The sequence below is a fragment of the Engraulis encrasicolus genome, chromosome 23 (assembly GCF_034702125.1).
Source record: "Engraulis encrasicolus isolate BLACKSEA-1 chromosome 23, IST_EnEncr_1.0, whole genome shotgun sequence".
Taxonomy (NCBI): domain Eukaryota; kingdom Metazoa; phylum Chordata; class Actinopteri; order Clupeiformes; family Engraulidae; genus Engraulis; species Engraulis encrasicolus.
Genome location: NC_085879.1, coordinates 36784400 through 36803579, shown reverse-complemented (window position 1 = coordinate 36803579; position 19180 = coordinate 36784400). Strand labels below are relative to the sequence as shown.

General features: G+C 46.2%; 1 protein-coding gene across 1 annotated transcript in view; it reads left to right on the top strand.

The window, feature by feature from the left end:
• LOC134439662 (uncharacterized) overlaps positions 1 to 19180 on the top strand; it is a 54222-nt gene that overhangs the window by 22411 nt on the left and 12631 nt on the right. The window contains exons 3-11 of the mRNA XM_063189565.1: positions 6839 to 7543; positions 8121 to 8825; positions 11393 to 11998; positions 12142 to 12306; positions 12634 to 12801; positions 12922 to 13176; positions 13529 to 13709; positions 13933 to 14062; positions 14412 to 14519. Coding sequence (XP_063045635.1) covers positions 6839 to 7543; positions 8121 to 8825; positions 11393 to 11998; positions 12142 to 12306; positions 12634 to 12801; positions 12922 to 13176; positions 13529 to 13709; positions 13933 to 14062; positions 14412 to 14519 — 3023 coding nt within the window. The remainder of the gene's footprint in view (positions 1 to 6838; positions 7544 to 8120; positions 8826 to 11392; positions 11999 to 12141; positions 12307 to 12633; positions 12802 to 12921; positions 13177 to 13528; positions 13710 to 13932; positions 14063 to 14411; positions 14520 to 19180) is intronic.

Here is a 19180-nt window from a genome sequence, read left to right as displayed (position 1 = left end):
TCTAATCTCCCGCTCCTAAACCCCACCGAAATGTGGGGATGCAGGTGGGTTGAAGTGGAAGGCAATCTTCTGCTTTGCCAGGAGCTTCTGCAGTTCTGGACTCATGCTGGCAAAGGACTTGCGTAACTCCTTCTCTCCAGCCTTGAAATTGGTCCCTTAATCTGAGTAGACCTCTGCAGGGGTCCCCCTGCGAGCGATGAACCTCCTGAGAGCCATCAGATAAGAGTCCACGTTGATACTGGTAAGAGGTCAAAGTGCACAGCACGGGTAGTGAGGCATTTAAAGATAATGCCCCACCTCTTCTCTGTGCGGCGGCCAATCTTGATCTGGAATGGCCCGAAGCAGTCGACACCAGTTGAATAGAACGGTGGCTGGAAGAGCCTTAGTCGAGCTGCAGGTAGGTCGGACATCTTCGGCACTACTGGACAAGCTTTCCATCGACGGCACTCTTGGCACTGGTGCTGTATGCGTCCGATGGCCTCTCTCCCGCGCAGAACCCAGAAGGTCCGCCTCATCTCCGCTAATACACGTTCAGGGCCTGGATGACACAAGGGAGCATCATAATCCTGAATCAGGAGCTTAGTAGCTGGATGGGATGGATCTAAGACGATTGGATGGATGGTGCTGGGATCAAGCGCCTCCGCTCGTCGCAGTCTTCCTCCCACTCTGATAATCCCGACCTCGGGATCCAGCTCAGGTGACAGGGTGAGGAGCCGACTGCTCCTCTGGACAGGTTTGCCAGCCCGAAGAAGGCGTAGCTCCTCTGGGAAACAGTCCTGTTGCACTTGCTGGAAGATCAGCATCTCCGCCTGCTGGTAGTCGGACGCAGTTGGGACTGAAGACGGGGCAGCCGCCCCATCAAGCCCCTGGACAGTGGCGTCGACCAGGTCCGTCCAGCAGGAGTACTGCTTGGCAGTGGTGACGCTGGATGGTTCGACTATGGACGTCAGGCCGCAGAAGGTGGACTTACGGTCTTCCGCTGAGTCTGGCTCAGGCACTGTGTCAGGCTTCACTGGCCACTCCTCTGGGCTCTTCAGGAGGAAAGGTGGCCCTGGGCTAACTCTCCCAGAGTCTTGCCTCTGGTAATGTCATCCGCGGGACTCAGGGCAGATTCTACGTAGCGCCAGCAGCTGGAGGCAGTTAGCTCTAATATTTCCGACACGCGAGTGCCCACAAACACTTTGAAACGACATGACTCCGATTGGAGCCACGTCAACACTGTCGTCGAGAACGACGCTGTCGATGTGCAGTGTGAGCTCTTTCGCTAGCAAGCTGGCTAGCTGTGCTCCAGTGAGGGCTCCGCAGAGCTCCAGTCTTGGCATCGATGTCTGCCTGCGGGGAGCGACTCTGGATCTGGCCACAAGGAAGGACAGGTGGACTCTTCCTCCGGTGTCCTCCAACCGTAGGTATGCCACTGATCCATAAGCCTTCTCGGACGCGTCACTGAAGATGTGGATCTGTCTTGAGTGAGCATTGGCTTGAGCTGGGACGTAGGGACGGGGCAACGATATCTGTGGCAGGAGCTGAAGCTTCCCAGTCTCTCCATTCCTGCTGTATATCCTTAGGGAGGAGTGGATCATCCCAGTGGCGCTGTTTGTCCCAGAGGCGCTGGACAAGCACTTTGGCACGCGTTGTGTAGGGCAGAATATACCCCAGCGGGTCATACTGTCGAGCAAGGACCTTGTACACGTTGCGCATCGTCAGTGTGCCATACTCTAGGGGCCGGTGCTTGTAACCGAGACAGTCAGATTCCCAGTGCCACGTGAGGCCGAGGGCAGATTCTGGATGGCTGGTGTCACCGTGCGAAAGCCAATGCTCAAGGCTGTTGGACTGGGCCTCTTTTGGGAGGTGGCTGATGGCATGTGGGTCGTTGCTCGCCCACTGGCGGAGTTCAAACCCACCGGTGGCAAGAAGTCCACAGAGCTTGTCCACAAGCTCCTTGGCCTCTTCAGCAGTGGGGAGACACTGTAGGCAATTATCCACGTAGAAGCACTGCTCTACAGACTGCCGCACATCTTCATCAGGAGCGCTGTGTTCCCTGACGTGTCGCTGGAGTGCGAATGTCGCACAGCATGGAGAGCAGGTCGTCCCGAATGGCAAGACTTGCCACTCGTACACGTCTGGGGGATCTTCTCGCCTCATGTCTCTCCATACGAACTTGAGAAGTGGTCTGTCCTCCGGCAAGAGCTTAACTTGATGAAACATGCTGTGTATATCCCCGCTGATTGTTACTGCGCTCTGTCGGAAGCGCAGCAAGACGCCAAGAAGCGAGGCACCCAGTGTGGGTCCAGGCAGCAGTGCTTCATTCAGGTTTAGCCCACGGAACTGGTACGAGCAGTTAAACACTATGCAATTCTTCTCGTTGTGTCGCACCAGATGATGGGGAATGAACCAGGATTCACTCTCTGTTGGGAAGTCAGGGCCTAGCTTCTTCACTGATCCTGCGTTGACCAGCTTACTGATCTCCTCACAGTATGCCTCCGCCTGCTGTGGATCTCTGGCCAGACTCTTCTCTGTGCTCCTCAGACTGGGCAGAACCACCTCCTTGGTGGCCTGGAAGAGGGGCATTTGGCGCTTTCGAAGCAGGGGGGTGGCATAGCGTAGGACACCCTCGATTTCCACTCTTGTTGTCCTTGCTTCCAGCAAAGCCACGGCTTCTTGGTCTTCCTTAGACCGAGTGACGACTTTGTCGCTACGAAATGGCAGCACGTCCATCTGCCACAACTTCTGGACGTTAGCCATCAGCTCCGTGGTCTGTGGGGACACCGTGGTGAAGAGGCACTGCTGCTCTGGTAGGGTCTGCTGGACTATCCTCGTGGGGCCCTGCAGGGTCCACCCAAGCCGGGTGTGGATGGCTGCAGGCCCGCCGGGAGGGCCCAATCTCACTGGCTCAATGGGTGTGAGTAGGTGAGGGTGGTCAGCACCTATGAGTATGAGGGGCTTAACCCGGGCAAACTGCTCAAGAGGGAGACCTACCAGGTGCTTGTACTTCTTCTGGAGGGATGTGACTGGATAGGAGCGCTCAGCGAGATTAAGGTGTGGCGATGTGAAGGCGTGTCTGATCTTGAAGCTCCTCTTACGCTGACCAGCTGGAGATAGGTGGAAGGAAACACAGGTTCCCCTGAGTACCTGGACGTCCTGTCTTATGGTGCGAAGACTGAGTTCTTCGGCAGTGCCCTCTATCCCTAGCTGACTGGCGGCCTCTGGCAGGAGCATTGTGCGCTCCGATCCGTCGTCTAACACGGCATATGTCACCAGATTCTGGTCACGATAGCAAAGCACCACTTTGATCACCTTCAACAGGACTCTCGAGGACTCTGATGGGCGGTCAAGTTAGAGAACATCTGTGGTTGAGCTGTCTGCGCTCCTTGGGAGGCTCGTCAGTGCCTCTCTTGTTGACCTCGTGGAGGACCTTTAAGTGCTTGCCTTGACACACCTCACACAGCTTCTTCAAGTCACACTGAGCAGCCTGGTGGTTCCTTGCACAGCGCCAGCATCGCCTGTTTGCCTTGATCCACGCAGTCACTTGTTCCTTTGTGAGCTTTTGAATACGGCTTAGCTTTTCCCTTCTTCTGTGCCGACGTAGGCGACCTAGGAGGATCAGTACTGGGGGATCCCTCTACTCCATGTAACACTGACATACTTGATCGAGTCTTCTTCTTCTCAACCTTGGAGCTAGACTGCCCTTGGTATCTGATCTCCGGCTGGACCTCTGTGTCTTGGCACCACGACTCGTATCTTAGCCACTCTGCCAGATCGATCAAAGAGTACGTGGCCTCTGGTTTCCATAGCATGGCACGGCGAAAGTCAGCTCTCATTTCTGTTGGGAGCTTCGTGAGTAGACGAGCAACGTGTGCCGCACATGAGCCGCCCGGTCGGTAATACGGCCCTGGCTTGAATGCCTAGCCCCGCCCCCGCCCCAGTTCAGTTAAGTTCTACTTGGAGCAGGGAGCACATACTCAGCTCTGCTCTACTTCTCCTTCAGGACCCAGGGTCTGGAGCATGCCAACGAGGGACTGGACTTGTAGAGCAAACTTCTCGAAGGCTGCAATGTCTCCACACCTCACCTCCGGTGCCTCCATGACCGTGGCTATTATCTTGAGAACCACATGGCGGGGTTGGCCAAACTTCTCATCCAATGCTGCCATGGTGTCTGAGTATGGAGTAGGCGAATTAAGGTAAGAATCCGCTATGAGACAAGCCTCTTTAAGTTTCAAGATGTCGACCAGGACTTGATATTTAAAGAGCTCTGTGCCGTCCTCAGGTAGCAGATTCTCCAGGCTTATAAGTCTTGCATACTCCACTGGATCTCTACTCTTGAAGATGGGAATCTTCGGTTTGGGCCCCCTATACACTTTCTCCCCGAACACAGGTGGTATGAATGCCTGCTGAGCACCCGGGTGTGGGGACTGGCCTGTCCGGGGGCTAGGCGAGTAACGGGACTGTTGGCCAGGTGCGTATCGGGCTCTAAAGTTCGAGGGACTGAAGACTGGGGAATGGGTAGGCATTCCCATGGCTGCCGATGGCGGAGCAGCTACGGGCCTGCTAGGCCGCTTAGGCCCAGAGAGGTAGCCTGCTCGCGGGGTGGAAGGCAAACTAGCCACTGGGGCTGATCTTGAGGCAGCACTCTGCTTCAGTAAATGTAGCTCACTCATCATTCTGTCTATCACTGAGATCATCTGACCTTGATCGTAGCCCTCTGGCTGTGATGGCGGCCATGATAGAGGAAGCGGCCAGTCACTGTGATCCTCCTCTTCTCTGTCTGTGGCACGTGGTGCTGGAGGTGGAGGAGGGGGTAGGTCTGACCACTCATCCTGTTGATGCTCAGCTTGAGCATTACTGAGGGTTGTCACTCTCTCTGTAAGCGACTTCACATCTCTAAAGACATCTTTAAGCTCAGCCATACTGTCTAGTATATGCTTATGGGATAGATGAAGTTTCATGTTCTCAATGCGAATCTCCTGTAGTTCAGCTTTGCATGCATTGACAGAGTCACTGCTCTCATCATACTCAGGGTAGGATGGACGGGGCATCCTATGCTGTTCACGCCGCTTCTCGTGTCCTATGGCATGCAAGTGGGGATGTCCGTCCTCTTGTTCGTCGAGGGGCGCCTGGGATATGAGGTGTAAGGGCGTGCGGGGGGTGTCATCTTGACTACTCCCTCCATGTTGGGTGTCCACTCCTTCCCCTGTGAGTGCATCGGCATTGCTGTCGATCCACTGAGATGTTGCCTATAGCTGGCTGCATCAAGCTCATAATCTTCAAGGTAGGCAGGGAGACGGGTCTGCCGCACAGGACGAACTGCTTCACTGCTTTCTTGCATCTTGATCCCACATCAACACAGTATCCGGCTCGAATGGACCAAATGTTGGTGAGGACCACTAAAGGACTGTATTGTGCTGGTTCTGATTTGTTGGGATGTTGTGTTGTATGGGGGACGTCGGTTAGAACACCGTTAGAAGCAGTTGTCTCCCTTTAGTTTCTTTATTAAACTTCACAGCTGAATTACATGGGTAAGAGCCTCAGTTGTGTGTGGTCTGCAAATACAGAATAAGGCTAATCAAAACACTGAATTAACTAACAAAATATACACTGACTGAAATTATAACTCGTCCTAGCATCACTACTTATCATTACTTCGAATATCTAACATAGCTCAATTAGCATGACTTGCAAATTTCCTATACAAATTACTACAATGCTAGTTCTCCGCTTAGCACCCCAATCTAACAATACTGCACATCAAATCTACAACATACACACTCTGAAACGAAATACTAACTCACTATTCTGACACAACAACACTTACTTGGTGGAAAGGCACGCACACAAACTCCTCACATGCAATCATCTTGAGGTAATAACTCAACTGGAGCAGCAGAGCTGAGTATGTGCTCCCTGCTCCAAGTAGAACTTAACTGAACTGCACGTGAAGGGGACGGGGCTAGGCATTCAAGGCAAGCCATAGTCTTTCTTACAGAGACTCTCTTTTCCTCCTGCTCCCCTGTTCAGCAGGGCTGGATTCCCACATGACTGCATGCTAAGCCCCCCATCTAAAGTCTATCCGTACCCATGACTGCAGTATGGCCAGCAAAAGGTACTGAAGGTGGCAGCCTGGTGTACAGAGACAAATTTCTCTAGCTCTGAATGAAAAGAAAACCAAAGAGATCATTGCTGCCTTCAGGAGACACACCTATAGTGAGAATAGACCTAGCCCTCGCTGAACCTCCCACTGTCTCAACAGAGCTAAAACATTGTCTTGGACATTATCCTGTGCTGAGTTCTTGGCTCTCTACAGATGTGTCATTGGCACTACAGACGTATCATCAAAGTAAGGACCAAAGACTAAAAACACATTTCAAACACACATGGACTGTCAGACTGTTCATTACAATCTCTTGATCCCCTGATCTCCTTCCATCCTCCAGTAGTTGATACATGGTTATATTTGTCGCAGAGAACACACACAGAGTCATCGAAGCTACCTCATGCCAGTACAGCTGAGGAGGACACACACACACACACACACACACACACACACACACACACACACACACACACACACACACACACACACACACACACACACACACACACACACACAGCCAAGCCCCCCCCAACACACACAGCCAAGCCCCCCCCAACACACACAGCCAAGCCCTACACACACACACACACACACACACACACACACACACACACACACACACACACACACACACACACACACACCTGAAATGCACTGTCACTGAGACAGAATAGTTTATAAGTCTGAATCAACACATTGATGAATTGATTGATTGCATATCTTAGGGAATGTCTTTGTTTCTGTTTCCAGGAGGTGTTCCCCACATCTCAGACACGAGGATTGTGCTGCTGGGATCCAGAGTTACAGGGAAGAGTTCATGTGGAAACACCATCCTGGGCAGACAGGCGTTCCAGACTGCAGGAAGAACAGCTGAGTGTGTGAAGAGAGAAGGAGAAACAGCAGGCAGACACATCACTGTAGTGGAGGCTCCAGGATGGTGGGCAAACTACACTGTAGAGAAAACTCCTGAACGTGATAAACGAGAGATTGTCCTCAGTGGGTCTCTGTGTCCTCCAGGACCCCATGCTCTACTCCTGGTCATTAATGTGAATGAGTCATTCACAGAGACATACAGAAGAGCAGTGCAGGAACACCTGGAGCTCCTTGGTGAGAGAGTCTGGAGCCACACTATAGTGCTGTTCACCATAGGGGACTGGCTGGGAGACACAAGCATTGAGCAGCACATTGAGAGTGGAGGAGAGGCTCTGCAGTGGGTTGTAGAGAAATGTGGGAACAGGTACCATGTTTTAGACAACAAGAAGAGTGATGGTGGCCAGGTGACAGAGCTGCTGGAGAAGATAGAAGAGATGGTGACGGTGAACAGTGGTCATCACTTTGGCTTTGATAACAACATGCTGATTACACTGACAGAGAAGAAGAAGGAAGAAAAGAGAGGAGCAGAGCAGAGGAAGATGAAGGTGCAGAAACAGAGAGAGACTTTCAGATCATCACCAGGTGAGAAATGTGCTGCTGCTGAATCTTGATGGGACATGTTCATTTTCATTGCACAGCTATTCTCTCTTTCTCTCTCTCTCTCTCTCTCTCTCTCTCTCACTCTCTCTCTCTCTCACTCACTCACTCACTCACTCACTCACTCACTCACTCACTCACTCACTCACTCACTCACTCACTCACTCACTCACTCACTCACTCACTCACTCACTCACTCACTCACTCACACAGTCAGCCAGGTCCTACAAACCCCCCCCCCAACAACACACACAGTCACCCAAGCGCTACGTGTGCACAGGACACCCACACAGTCAGCCAAGCCCTGCGTGGCCGCACACACCCACACACACAGTCACCCAAGCCCTACACACACACAGTCACCTAAGCCCTCCACACACACACACACACACACACACACACACACACACACACACACACACACACACACACACACACACACACACACACACACACCTGAAATGCACTCTCACTGAAACAGAATAATGTATAAGTCTGAATCAGTACATTGATGAATTGATTGATTGCATGTCTTAGGGAATGTCTTTATTTCTGTTTCCAGGAGGTATTCCCCACATCTCAGACATGAGGATTGTGCTGCTGGGAAACAGAACTGCAGGGAAGAGTTCATGTGGAAACACCATCCTGGGCAGACAGGAGTTTCAGACTCCAGGAAGAACAGCTGAGTGTGTGAAGAGAGAAGGAGAAACAGCAGGCAGACACATCACTGTAGTGGAGGCTCCAGGATGGTGGGCAAACTACACTGTAGAGGAAACTCCTGAACGTGATAAACAAGAGATTGTCCTCAGTGTGTCTCTGTGTCCTCCAGGACCCCATGCTCTACTCCTGGTCATTAGTGTGAGTAAGTCATTCATAGAGAAAGACAGAAGAGCAGTGCAGGAACACCTGGAGCTCCTTGGTGAGAGAGTCTGGAGCCACACTATAGTGCTGTTCACCATAGGGGAGTGGCTTGGAGGCACAAGCATAGAGCAGCACATTGAGAGTGGAGGAGAGGCCCTGCAGTGGGTTGTAGAGAAATGTGGGAACAGGTACCATGTTTTAGACAATAAGAAGAGTGATGTTGGCCAGGTGACAGAGCTGCTGGAGAATATAGAAGAGATGGTGACGGTGAACAGTGGTCATCACTTTGGCTTCGATAACAACATGATGATTACACTGACGGAGAAGAAGAAGGAAGAAAAGAGAAGAGCAGAGCAGAGGCAGATGAAGGTGCAGAAACAGAGAGAGACTCTCAGATTATCAGCAGGTGAGATGTGCTGCTGCTGAATCTTTATGGAACATGTTCATTTCGATTGCACAGCTATTCTCTCTCTCTCTCTCTCTCTCTCTCTCTCTCTCTCTCTCTCTCTCTCTCTCTCTCTCTCTCTCTTTCTCTCTTACACACACACACACACACAGTCAGCCAGGTCCTACAACCTCCTCACCTTCAAACAACACACACAGTCACCCAAGCGCTACGTGTGCACAGGACACGCACACACAGTCAACCAAGCCCTGCGTGGCCGCGCACACACCCACACACACAGTCACCCAAGCCCTACACACACACACACACACACACACACACACACAGACACACACACCACTGATTCTTGAAAGTTTGGCAAAAACATGTCCCAGCAGTAAAACATTAATTCTGTTGAAAATCAACTAAATTTTCACAAACAAAATGAACCCAGGTAATGGCCAAGGGGTCTGTTACACGAATACACAGTTGTTTGAAATATTTAAGTGTAATTTTATTGCTTTTCATGGCTATAAACCTGTCCACACCCTGTAAAAACGCCTGTCCCAAGGACTGGCATCATCATTTCAATTGACTTAAAATACAAAAATCACTAACAGAATTGAACGATATCACCATGATGTAGAAGACCATATTAAAGTGGTTCTACAGATGTGCACATAGTGGATGTAAAACAATATTTACTATTATTTACTGATTGCTCAAAATGTGTCCAGCATATTTGTCACCACCGTCAGATTTTTTCTAAAAGACAATAAAATCAGGTATGCACAAGGTAATTTTCATTACTGAGGACCCCTTTTCAAACCTTTAGCTCTACTGCATACTTCACCATCACTGAAGCTCCTGTAAGTTTATTAGTTTGTCCTCAATTTGTTAATTTGTTTGGACACTGGTACTGTCCCAACCATAAACTGTCAACACCGTCGGGGGTTTTAATAGTATTGTATTACATTAATGTTAATAAATATTTTTTTTTTCAGAAAAGGTATGAAGCACCCAAGAAACAGAGCGAAAATGAAATGGCTAATGTGAACAAACAATGCATAATATTTAAAAGAGTGTTTTTTTGTCTCACACCGTCAGATGTCACCACCGTCAGATTTTGTTCTGCTCATCATGTTGTTCCATATTTTACTAAATTGTGCTGGTTAATGAAACATTACTAGGCATGTTAGTAATAATTGTGATCCAAAATTATACTCTAGGCACCACTGAGGTGCATTTGGAGGTTTTTTTGTCAGAAAACCTGACGGTGGTGACATCTGATGGAGTTCACCAAAAAACACGTGTTTTACGTGTTTTTGACATGTTTTAAGAATATGCATACAATAAGTATCTACAGTTATGTTGAATTGTTAAAGTAATTCACTTTAATACAATAAACACATGTTTTTACTTCTAATTCTGTCTGCCGCTGTTGACAAAACAAGAAAGAGCCCATTTTATGAAAAATGTTAAACATGGGGAGCTTGGCCAATGCATTCACTGCACAGCCAAGACCTACATCTATGATAATACACCTCTATATTTTGGATTTGAACAACTTAAAAGCTGTTTTTACCACATTTTCAACAATCAGTGGCTTACTTCCTAGATAATCTAATGAAGAAAAAACACATGCTCATACTGTGCACACACAAAAATAAAGTGTTTATGCAAGATGCCATTGACTTGAGAGGGCTATTTATTTTGCTAAATGCAGGTACTAATAAGGCCACTTTCACCACTCCGATTACCGTCACCACCGTCAGTTCTTAAGTCACCACCGTAAGAAGGAGTTTTGGACATTTTAAAGGAATGTGCTTACAACATTTTCCTTAGGAGTTGTTGAATTATCAAAGTAATAGCCAATTTAAGCCTACACGAATATTTGTGAAATTACAAAAAATTGTTTGTTCTATTTAGGCGTTAAGTAAGCATCGTATGACTGTACATATTTTAAAATTAGAACACATGAAACAGTATTAAAATAGAACAAAAGTGAATTTTCAACATTTAAAGGCATATGTGTGAACCAAAAAATACACATAATCACTTAAAAACTCCAGATACATATGCAACCAAATCAATACAATTTTAATAACTTTTAATTGTGTCTGACGGTGTTGACAAAAAACAAGGTATGATCGGAGAAAAGCCTGATTTCTGAAAAAAATACATAATGGGGAGATTGGCCTTGTGCATTTCTGAAAAGCCAAGACCTTAGTCTACAAGGATATACCATATAATTTTGTAATTCACTTAGTTTTTTTCTGTCAACATTACAACCTGTTTTAGCCACTTTCTCAAGAATCAGTGACACACAGACACACATGCCCTACACACACACACACACACACACACACACACACACACACACACACACACACACACACACACACACACACACACACACACACACACACACACACACACAGTCACCCAAGCCCCCCCCACACACACACACACACAAACACCTGAAATTAACACTGTCACTGAGACAGAATAGTTTATAAGTCTGAATCAACACATTGATGAACTGATTGATTGCATGTCTTAGGGAATGTCTTTGTTTCTGTTTCCAGGAGGTGTTCCACACATCTCGGACATGAGGATTGTGCTGCTGGGATACAGAACTGCAGGGAAGAGTTCATGTGGAAACACCATCCTGGGCAGACAGGAGTTCCAGACTGCAGGGAGAACAGCTGAGTGTGTGAAGAGAGAAAGAGAAACAGCAGGTAGACACATCACTGTAGTGGAGGCGCCAGGATGGTATTCGAACTACACTGTAGAGAAAACTCCTGAACGTGATAAACGAGAGATTGCCCTCAGTGGGTCTCTGTGTCCTCCAGGACCCCATGCTCTACTCTTGGTCATTAGGGTGGATACGTCATTCCCAGAGACATTCAGAAGAGGAGTGCAGGAACACCTGGAGCTCCTGGGTGAGGGAGTCTGGAGCCACACTGTAGTGCTGTTCACCTGTGGGGACTGCCTGGGAGACACAAGCATTGAGCAGCACATTGAGAGTGGAGGAGAGGCTCTGCAGTGGGTTGTAGAGAAATGTGGGAACATGTATCATGTTTTAGACAAGAGGAAGAGTGATGGTGGCCAGGTGACAGAGCTGCTGGAGAAGATAGAAGAGATGGTGACGGTGAACAGTGGAGAGAACAGTATTGGTGACCGTCCTAATTGTGAGTGTGCAAGTTTAAGCAATTAAAAGTAAAATTTGCTTGATATTCATGAATGATAATTTACGGTTAAATGGCTGTTATGTATTGAAAAAGTATGAAACATTGGGTAGCTCTCTACAGGGTATAATTCATCTCTCTTGTAGTCTCTGGTGTCATTCCTGATGACTTGTCAAGAGAGGACTCTTCATATGAATCTGCCAGATCAGCAGTCAAGCCAGAGATTACAAAGCCCTTTAAGCAGCTGAAAACTACAGCACAGAATGTGGCAGGATGTGATGGGGATTGGAGTATGGATAATCGTCCCAACTGTGAGTGTAATGTTTGCTTTGCTTTAATGTGTTTATTAGTGTAGTATTGATTTTGGTGTGTATTGATCTGCGCATTGATTGTAGATATTAGTTGATAACAATGAATATCTCATTTCTCCTCTGAATGTGTATTTTCTCTCTGTGAGTGTATATTCTTACTATATGAAAATGCAGTTTTGTATAATGTTTTTATATAAACTTCAACCCTATCAAGAAAACTATCAAATGGCTGATAATGAAAAAAATTGACTACAGTAGCTGCCTTACTGACTACTAGTGACTGACAACAATTTAAAAATATATATATATTTCCTCACTCTCTTGTAGTCTCTGGTGTCATTCCTGATGACTTGCTTAGAGAGGATTCTGCATATAAATCTGCCAGATCAGCAGTCAAGCCAGAGATTACAAAGCCCTTTAAGCAGCTGAAAACTACACAACAGATGGTGGCAGGAAATGATGGAGATAGGAGTGCTGATAGTGGTCGTCCCATGTGTGAGTGTAACATTTGCCTTGTTTTAATGTGTATATTAGTGCAGTGTTGATATTGGTGTTTATATTGATCTGCATTACAGATGTTAATTAATAATGATGAATATGTAATTCTTCTTCCAGTCAGTGAGGTCAATCCTGATGATTTCTCCAGAGTTGATTCTGCATATGGCTCTGCATCCGATGTGTTGAAGCCCCTTAAGCGGCGCAGGATAGCTCCCTCCAGTCAGAGCTCTGGGGTTGGTGCTGCTGAGGCAGAGGAGAGCAGAGGAGATGCTGAGGTAACCATGGTGATGGGTCCACCAAACACTAGAGAGGATCGAGGAGGGGTCACAGGGGTCACAGCAAAACAACAGAGGTCATCCTTAAAGACTGCAGGTTAGTGTACCTTTATTACAGACACAGTTTACCTTTGTACACCTTTCTCTGATATTAGTGTGGATTTTCCTCTCATGTTGGAACATACGGTCATATCAGTTAAGTAGTATAAGGTTCTTCAAAAATATATATATATATTAGTGGTAAGTATAATCTCTCCACTTGTTGTAGTGCATGCTAGACAGAGGGACTTTATACCATTTATTTAGAATAAATATGGACAAATAAAGTCAACAAAACAAAACTGATTCGTCATGAAGTCATTAAGCCATAAGGGTATTACAATATATTATATGTATTTCTTTCAGAATTTCTTTGTGATTTTTTAATACATACGTTTACATGCTTTTAGGCTTCAAAGCGAAAGGTCCCTTTGTGGATATTTCCACAATAACGTATGATGCCACTAAATGCATCGGGCGTGGCTCCTATGGAGTAGTTTACAGAGGATCATACCAGGGAACTCCTGCTGCAGTGAAGGTCATAGCAACAGGACCCAATCCAACGTTGACAAATGAAGTCAATATTCCCTGGTAAGAGCTTTTGCATGGTTGGCTCTGCTGCCTAAAATATTTGTTTAGTAAGCAGTAGGCTAATACATGTATGTGTACATGATATTCATATCATTACTGACGTTTTTATTTAGAAGCCAGATCAGCCATAATTAGTAAGACCAGATGAAATAGTAATTGTTTTGAAATTGTTGTTTTGTTGAAAGCATAATTCCTTTCGCTAAAACACCAATCTGCTTTCCAGGCGTTTGTCCCATCCCAACATTGTGCGTATGATAGCTGTGTCCAAAAGTGAAAGCCAGATCCTCATTGCTAATGAGTACATCCACGGTGCCAACCTGCAACAGGTTCTTCACACAGACACCCAGATTAAGGTATTTCACTAGCAGAATGGCTTATTTATTGCTGTATTTAATTACCTGAGAATACATATTGAAAAGCCTTTTGAACTACTAGGAATTTTGTAATATAAAATAGTATGTAATATAAAACGATAATATGACAACTGTGATGTTATAGCATTGTTGTTATGATTGTCTGCTGATTTTTGTTCAGCAGCTGGCAGGACCAACTGCACTAAGTTGCCACCACTGCCACTTCTGAATATCGTTTTTAGTGTTGCATTCATATTTTCTCTGGGATGCATTTTCACGACCACTTCCCTTTATTTGACTGGGACATGATTGAAATGTTTCCTTAATGTTTGTTTTTATTTGTCTTCAGTTGCAGCAAGAGGATAAGCTGTTTGTGGCCTTAGATCTGGCCATGGCTGTTGAGTACATACATGGGAAACGCGTCATCCATCAGGACTTGAAGCCAGCAAATATAATGGTCAGTTGACAAGCCTGCAGATATTGTAATGTTCTCCAAGCAGCACAGCTTCTCTTCTGACTGGTGATGTTTTGCTCTTGGAACGTACTGTAACACAAGTGTAGCTATGTATGGAATAACGGCCGACGAGGTGTCCCGATATCAAGGGAAATAGTGGACGAGGCGGAGCGTTGTGACACCCCGACGGCACAGCCGAAAGTTTGGAATGGTAACGGCACTTCACCAGAAAGTTAGAAAAGAAGCAACATCAAAATCCGGTATAGAAGGGGCTGTGTTGGCTCGAATCGTCTCGAAATGAAAAGGGATTAAAAGGGAGGTCATCAGTGTGCGTTTCAACCTTTCTTTGCATTGAACGTTTACATTTTGAGAGTGCATCTGGCTTAAATAGATTGGTGTGAGATTTGAATGCAATCCTATGGAGACTATCATGATCTGCTTCAGTAGTCACAGTGCATGTTGACATGCATGTTTCTTTTAGGTGCATTTCAGATTGCCAATGTTTACAGCATTCATGCATCCCCAAACCATGTCAGTCCCACTACCATGCTTGGATATTGAGAGGATACACTTTTTTGTAAAACTCACTTGTTTACCACCACACTTGCTTGACCCCATCTAAAGCAAATGTGTTTATCTTGGTCTCAAGAGAGATGAACACAGGCCTGGACTGGGAGAACAAAACGGCCCGGGCATTTTTTTTGGCTCAGACCGGCCCCACAACGGTAATTAGCAGAGCACCGACAGCCACTTAGCAGGATAGCAGCATGCTAAAGATGCTAGTTCCTCTCTGCCATTGTAGCACCTAGTACTAAGGGTCCTCGGTCAATGCGCTGCGGGTCGAGGCTGTGTTTCGTTACGACTCCATGGCCGTCAGTCGTGGAGTTATTGCTTTATATGCAACGAAATCGCCCCTGCATCCGAGCACGAACATCTGTGTTGTGTAGTTATGACTCTCCATGGCCGGCGGTCGTGCAGTTATTGTGTCATGCAACAACAGTCCCTGAGCACGAACATCTGTGTCAAAATATACATACCGACTTCCACATTGTCGCATAATGATGGGTATAACGCCATTGTTTATTAAGATTACATTAAAATGATGCTATTGGGCTACCTCATCATACGTTTTTAAAGCAGCTGCGTTTTTAAAGCAGCTGCAATTTCGCTAGGTTTCAACATGTCAAAGAGCGCAGCAGCCAAAGCATCGTCCCCCCCCTTGTCACGTTGCCATAAACAAAAAAATAAGTTAGATGCCGCGCTGGTTGATCGGTAAGTTGTCGGCATAATAATTGAGATAACGCCATTGTTTAATACGATTTTAAAGCTGGCTTTCGAATTGCCACTTCGGTTTCAACCTGTCAAAGACAGCGCGGAATGTCACATCCGAGAAACCGGCAGCTGGCACCCTAACATGCTCCCATATTTTCCAGTTTACCACAGCACATACAGCCAACACTATTGTGTCATGATTGATAATATCTTAGTAATAATCAGCGTGTAGCCTACGTGTAGCCTAGTAGGAGCGCGGTGCTGTTTTGTGCCCATCGTTCCTCTGCCAAATATGGCATATCTTTCCAACCCATATGGCATATGGTGGTGCATCATCACAGAAATGTCTACTAGGCTTATTTGTGAGTCTTATTAAACGTGAGTTTTTTTCACATAATGTTAGAGGTGTGTTCTTTCCACATGTCAATGTTTGTATCTTAATGTTTCCTTCATGAGATATGGGTCCTTCAAATGTATGATATTTCCGCAGCCAGCCATACTCGCAAAAAGAGGGTGTCAACCTTATGACATCACGGCCCTGTAAATATTGTCACACCAAAGGCACAGTTTTAAGTTGCCGTTTCAACAAGTTATGCCCGGAAAAATTATTTAAAGTTGGATTGATGTTTTAGAAATAGGCACAATATTTAATGTGAATAACAGCTGAATATTCGTTTCATTTCTTCTTTAAAATGACGTAATCAATGTCTTCTGACGGGAAAAAAAACCCCTCTCTTTCAGGTACCAAAAAACCCCACCATACGTGCAGTGACTTCACGTTCAATTGTTTATTTAAAATGAATCTATGATTGGTCATGTAAGCTGGCAGAAAACCTGGAAGTTGAGAGAAGAGAGCCCCTAGTAGCTGGGGATGAACTGGCCTTATCTGCACTCTTCAGTCCAATCAGCTCCTTGGACACGTACAAAGAGAGGGCACATACAGTTGAGGAGTAGGGATGTAAATAAAATCGAAATGTATCGATGTATCGGAACAATCGACCGGTGATTTAATCGAATCGCATCGTATCGTGGGGCATTCTTAAGAATCGAAAAGAATCGAATCGCTGGCCCCTTGTGCAATGCCCTAGCTCCATAACACAATAGTAGTGGAAAAGTAATTGGAAAAAATCGAATCGAACCGAATCACATCGCATTGTATCGTGGGGAATTCTTCAGTATCGAAAAAAAATCGAATCCCTGATTTAAGAAATCGATACCGTATCGTATCGTCATGAAGGCTGTGATTTACACCCCTAGTTGAGGACGATATTATTAGCCTCCCTCCTGAAGTTAGGCATTTCTCTTGATTTCTCAGTGAGAATGACCATTAGAACCGTTTCTGTTATTCTGAAAACAAATACACTGATGGAGATAATGGCCAATGAGTTGAATTTGCATTTTTCTATCGTTACAATGAGTTTAAACAAAAAAGGGCAAAAATGACAAGGACCAAATTATTAGCCCCCTGATCATTAATAGTCAATATGACGCCATTTATTCAAAGCTGACAACAGGCACTTTGATCAGTTGTTACCTAGGTTGGCACATGCCCCACTAAGGATTGTGGCCCATGTCTTCACTGCAAAGTGTTCTAGCTGGTCCAAATTGCATGGATGCTGAGCATAGACATTTGCCACAGACTCTCAGCGGGATTGAGGACTGGAATTTGAGCGGGTCATTCCAGTATCATGGTTTTAGTGTTCTTGAACCTCTGACCTAATTTAAATGTTTACTTTGGGTTACAATGTTGTTGGAGGACACAGCAATCCAGATCCAGACCCAGACTCCCCGTGTCTGAGGCTGAATAACAGTCTAAAAACTTGATGCCCCCACCACTATGTGTAACTGTGGAAACTGCTTAGTCTCATTGGACCAAAGAAGCATTGGACACCTGCCTAGATGATTGACCTGGCCTCACCTGGAGTTTTTATTTCAAGAAAGACAGCTGTTAGGGCTTGTCATCGTTTTGGGCTTTGGGGCCATCATCACAGAAGAACCCGTTTACTTAAGGTGGTGCATATCAGAGTGTTATTGAGCTTTGCCTATGAACATTTGAAAGTCAAAAATGAGTTTTGAAAGTCTGCTTTCATCTGAAGAGATTCAATTGCACCTGCTTTGATGCATGAATTCTGCTTCTATCTGGTGAAGAAAGGGATAGTCCTTAAAACTTGATAACATGGTTTTCACAATCAAACATGGCGGTGGAAGTATATAATTCTATGGCAGCCTCAGCCACAGTAAACCTTGTTTGGGTGTACGGCACCATAAAAACAGAAGATTATGATAGAATATGGAAGGTGACCATACAAAAATATGCTCATAGAGCAGGGATGGGCAACTGGCGGCCCGCGGGCCGCACGCGGCCCTCGTCATCACTCAGTGCGGCCCTTGAACAGATCAATAATAATTTTGAATTTTAATAATAATTAAAAAAAAAAAGTAATTAAATTTTTGACCGATAGAGGGCGCGCCGTTCCCAGACAATAGCGGGCACGGCCGCTTTGCAACAACAGAGAAGAAGAACGTCAACAGTCATGGCCACTAGCAGTGGCATAAAGAGAAAACTTGACCGAGAAAATCGCATTTTTCAGACAAAATGGGAAGAAGAGTACCTCTTCACCGAATTCAAAGGAAAACCAATGTGTCTAGTTTGCTTGGAGACATTATCAGCCCTAAAAGATTATAACTTGAATCGACATTACAACACCTTGCATAAGGTTAAGTACGAGAAGTACACGGGAGCTGCCAGAGCCGCAGTAGTAGCAGACCTCAAATCAAAAGTAGGTAAACAGCAGCACTTTTTCACAAAAGCTACAACGTGTCAAGAGTCAGCCATCACAGCGTCTTATGATGTGGCACTCGAACTTGCCAGGGCAAAGAAGCCACTGTCGGATGGAGAGGTGGTCAAGAGGTGCGCGGTGAAAATGGCCAAAGCCTTTGGTGACAACAACACAGCTAAAAACTTTGAAGCTGTGTCCTTATCCCGGCGCACAGTAACACGCAGGATTTTTGACATCCACAATCACGTCGATGTGAAAATGAAACAAGTCATGCAGGACTGCAAATACTTCTCATTAGCTTTGGATGAGAGTACAGATGTGACGGATGTTAGCCAACTGATGGTTTTTGCGAGAACGATTGACAATGCATTTGATGTGCACGAGGAGTTACTGAAATTGGCATCTCTGCACGACACCACTAAAGGCAGCGATATATTCAACGCCGTTACCAGTGTTGTGGGTGAATATGGTGGCTTTGAAAAGCTGTCAACAGTTGTCACGGATGGCGCACCTGCGATGCAGGGAAGACACAGAGGTTTCGCGGGACTACTCAGGCAGAGTGGAGTAAACTGCCCAATACTGCACTGCATCGTCCACCAGGTGAGTAGCGTA